Source organism: Montipora capricornis, chromosome 1 (genome assembly GCF_036669925.1).
Source record: "Montipora capricornis isolate CH-2021 chromosome 1, ASM3666992v2, whole genome shotgun sequence".
NCBI lineage: Eukaryota > Metazoa > Cnidaria > Anthozoa > Scleractinia > Acroporidae > Montipora > Montipora capricornis.
In genome coordinates, this window is record NC_090883.1 from 39,129,083 (window position 1) to 39,131,582 (window position 2,500).

A 2,500-nucleotide genomic window follows, 5' to 3' on the forward strand; every position below is an offset into this window, starting at 1 on the left:
GATATGCTTTATGTGGAATAAACCTTTCAAATTATTTCCGATTTTCTTGTGTTTTCTTTTCCTATAAGCCTAACCCAAGAATAAAATCCCAAAAAATAACTCTGTGACTTTGTTAATCTGTTTCCCACGCATAGTCCAGAAGCTTCATCACGTTTTCATAGAAAGTGAATACAAATGCTACATCGAACACAACTCTTCCAAGGCGAGGAACTGTTCCTTTATAAAATCTGCAAAAGAAAATTTATCAATATGTAAGGACAGTGGATAATGTTATTTGGAACCCTGACTACAGAGGGTATTACTTTTTAGGTGAATGATTGTCACAGTTTGGCAAGTAGTTTCCTTTCTGAGAAAGAGTTGCAATGAGCTAGTGTCTATCTAAGGAAAGACGCTTAAAGACAGTATCCACACAGTTACTTTTTCACAATTTTTTTTCCACTTACGCTTTAAGTCCTTCATATCTGATGATTCTCATGACACAGTCCAAAGTGTTCTTATATTTGTGTGCATCAAGACCCTTTAAAAAGAAAGGACAGTGATATGAATAAAATGATAATAGCAGATCAAAGTTAGTTATTATTAGATATCCTCTTTGGATGGCAGATGCTAAAGACAAGAAACATCAGACTCATAACACACCTGCATTCTTGTTTTGACAACGTCAACTGGAGTATTGCCAAACACACTGGCTGCACCCGCTATACCCCCGATGAAAAATGTCCGTATGGAGCCTATGTCTTTACTGGGATCTCCTCCTTGTAAGTAACTCTTCAGATTTGAGTACACAAAGAACCGGATCATTTGATTGGTTCCTTGCTTGATCACTGTGGCTGTCAAACCCTTGTACACTCCACTCAATCCTGCAAGATATTGGTATCAAGGTCGCATAGCCATCTAAAACATCAAATTAACAGTCTGTGTGGTACATGTAGGAATGAAGCGTAACTATTAAAGATGGTTTTTGCTGTTGTGGACAGCTTCAGGTTGCTTCCAGCTTCAATTTGCTCCCAATGGAATCAAAGATTTTTTATCACATTTACAGCCCTCCATTACTGAACTTATTAAGCCTTATTCATCATGCATGCACCACATTTTTATTTGAAGACCTGTAGGTGGTGGCTGCCCCTTTGCTGTTACTGCTCCTTCCATTTGGAACAACCTGCCTCTGGAGCTTAGAACTTATGAATCTCTTTTTTTTTTTTTTAAAGCCAAATTAGGGACGTGACTTTTTAAATTATTTTTGGATGTGACTTGTTAAATTATCTTAGGATGTGTGCTTTTACAGTTTTTAGCATCTACTGTTTTACTTGGATTAAACTTAGACAACCATTTAAGGATATAGATAACAGTAATAGGTTTAACATAATGTTAATGACATCATTTTCAAGTTGCTAAAAAAGCTTAGAGTGACTAATTTATAGGTTTATGTTAACATAAGCAGTGTTGTACGTGCCTGCAAAGTGTGTTCAAGTAAATAGTTGTGTGTGGATAGCCCAATTGTGTTTTCAGGCTTGGCTTCTTATTGTATGAACCTCTCATTAGTAAAAAAAAAAAAGGTAAAGTCTCTGTTACGAGCCTGAAGGCCCATTAAGGCCGGCACTTATCGCCAGTTTCCGTAGCATGAAGCGACTAGGAGTATTTATGCTCCCCCCTAGATGGGATGCTAGTCCATCGCAGGGTTACCCCCAGCATTACGCCGGTACCCATTTATACACCTGGGTGGAGAGAGGCACCGTGAGAGTAAAGTGTCTTGCCCAAGAACACAACACAATGTCCCCGGCCAGGCCCCGAACCCGGACCACTCGATCCGGAGTCAAGCGCACTAACCATGAGGCCACCGCGCCTCCCACTCTCATTAGTTAAACAGTCTAACTTTTTGTTGCATTTCTTGAGGATGGAAAAGTTACTGATGAGGTTGCCTATAGTTTTAACTCTGATTATTCTTTAAGCTTAGGTACTGCTTGCTGAAAAACAGTGTTCCGGCGACTTCCTGCATGACTGCCTGATGCTCAACCAACTGAGCCACTGGTGCATGACACTTTGGAATATTAAGATTTTATTCGCCCAGGGATAGCAAAAATGTTTTGTTTTGGGCTAGAGCTATATTAATCATGACTAATTCAAGGTTTCAATGGGTACGAAGGTCTGTTCAAATCATTTTGTTAATGTCACTGTTCCTTGGTATCAACATAGTTATCTTTTAATGCATAACATAAGGCGCAATAGAACGAGACAACAGGCGTATTGGCGTTTTTTGATGGGAACACTGCCTTGCGACTGGCTAGCCTATGAGACTTCTGGATTGCGTGATACAGAACAACCTCACTCATCTCCCCAGCACTACGAGCTGATTGGTAAACAGCACGTGCTGGATCAGACAAGAGTACTGGTTAGCAAGCAATGTACAAACTAAGGCAAACGAGCCAACAAGCTTGGGGAAGTCACTGCGCAGACTTAACCGCACCTCGCAGGAGTGACCCAATTTTAATGAAGGCAAGGC

General features: G+C 40.2%; 2 protein-coding genes across 4 annotated transcripts in view; one reads left to right on the forward strand and one right to left on the reverse strand.

Annotated features, from left to right (window-relative positions):
- LOC138042887 (homologous-pairing protein 2 homolog) overlaps nt 1-36 on the forward strand; it is an 11,230-nt gene extending 11,194 nt beyond the window's left edge. The window contains exon 11 of the mRNA XM_068888940.1: nt 1-36. This exon is cut by the window's left edge and continues 827 nt beyond it. The gene's annotated coding sequence lies outside the window, so the exon portion shown is untranslated.
- Nucleotides 1-2,500, reverse strand: part of LOC138042868 (tricarboxylate transport protein, mitochondrial-like) — a 12,661-nt gene that overhangs the window by 1,533 nt on the left and 8,628 nt on the right. For all 3 annotated transcript variants that reach the window (XM_068888916.1, XM_068888925.1, XM_068888932.1), the window contains exons 5-7: nt 640-860; nt 444-517; nt 1-227 (exon numbers count right to left, since the gene is read on the reverse strand). The exon at nt 1-227 is cut by the window's left edge and continues 1,533 nt beyond it. In XM_068888916.1, coding sequence (XP_068745017.1) covers nt 113-227; nt 444-517; nt 640-860 — 410 coding nt within the window. In that variant the 3' untranslated portion in view covers nt 1-112. The remainder of the gene's footprint in view (nt 228-443; nt 518-639; nt 861-2,500) is intronic.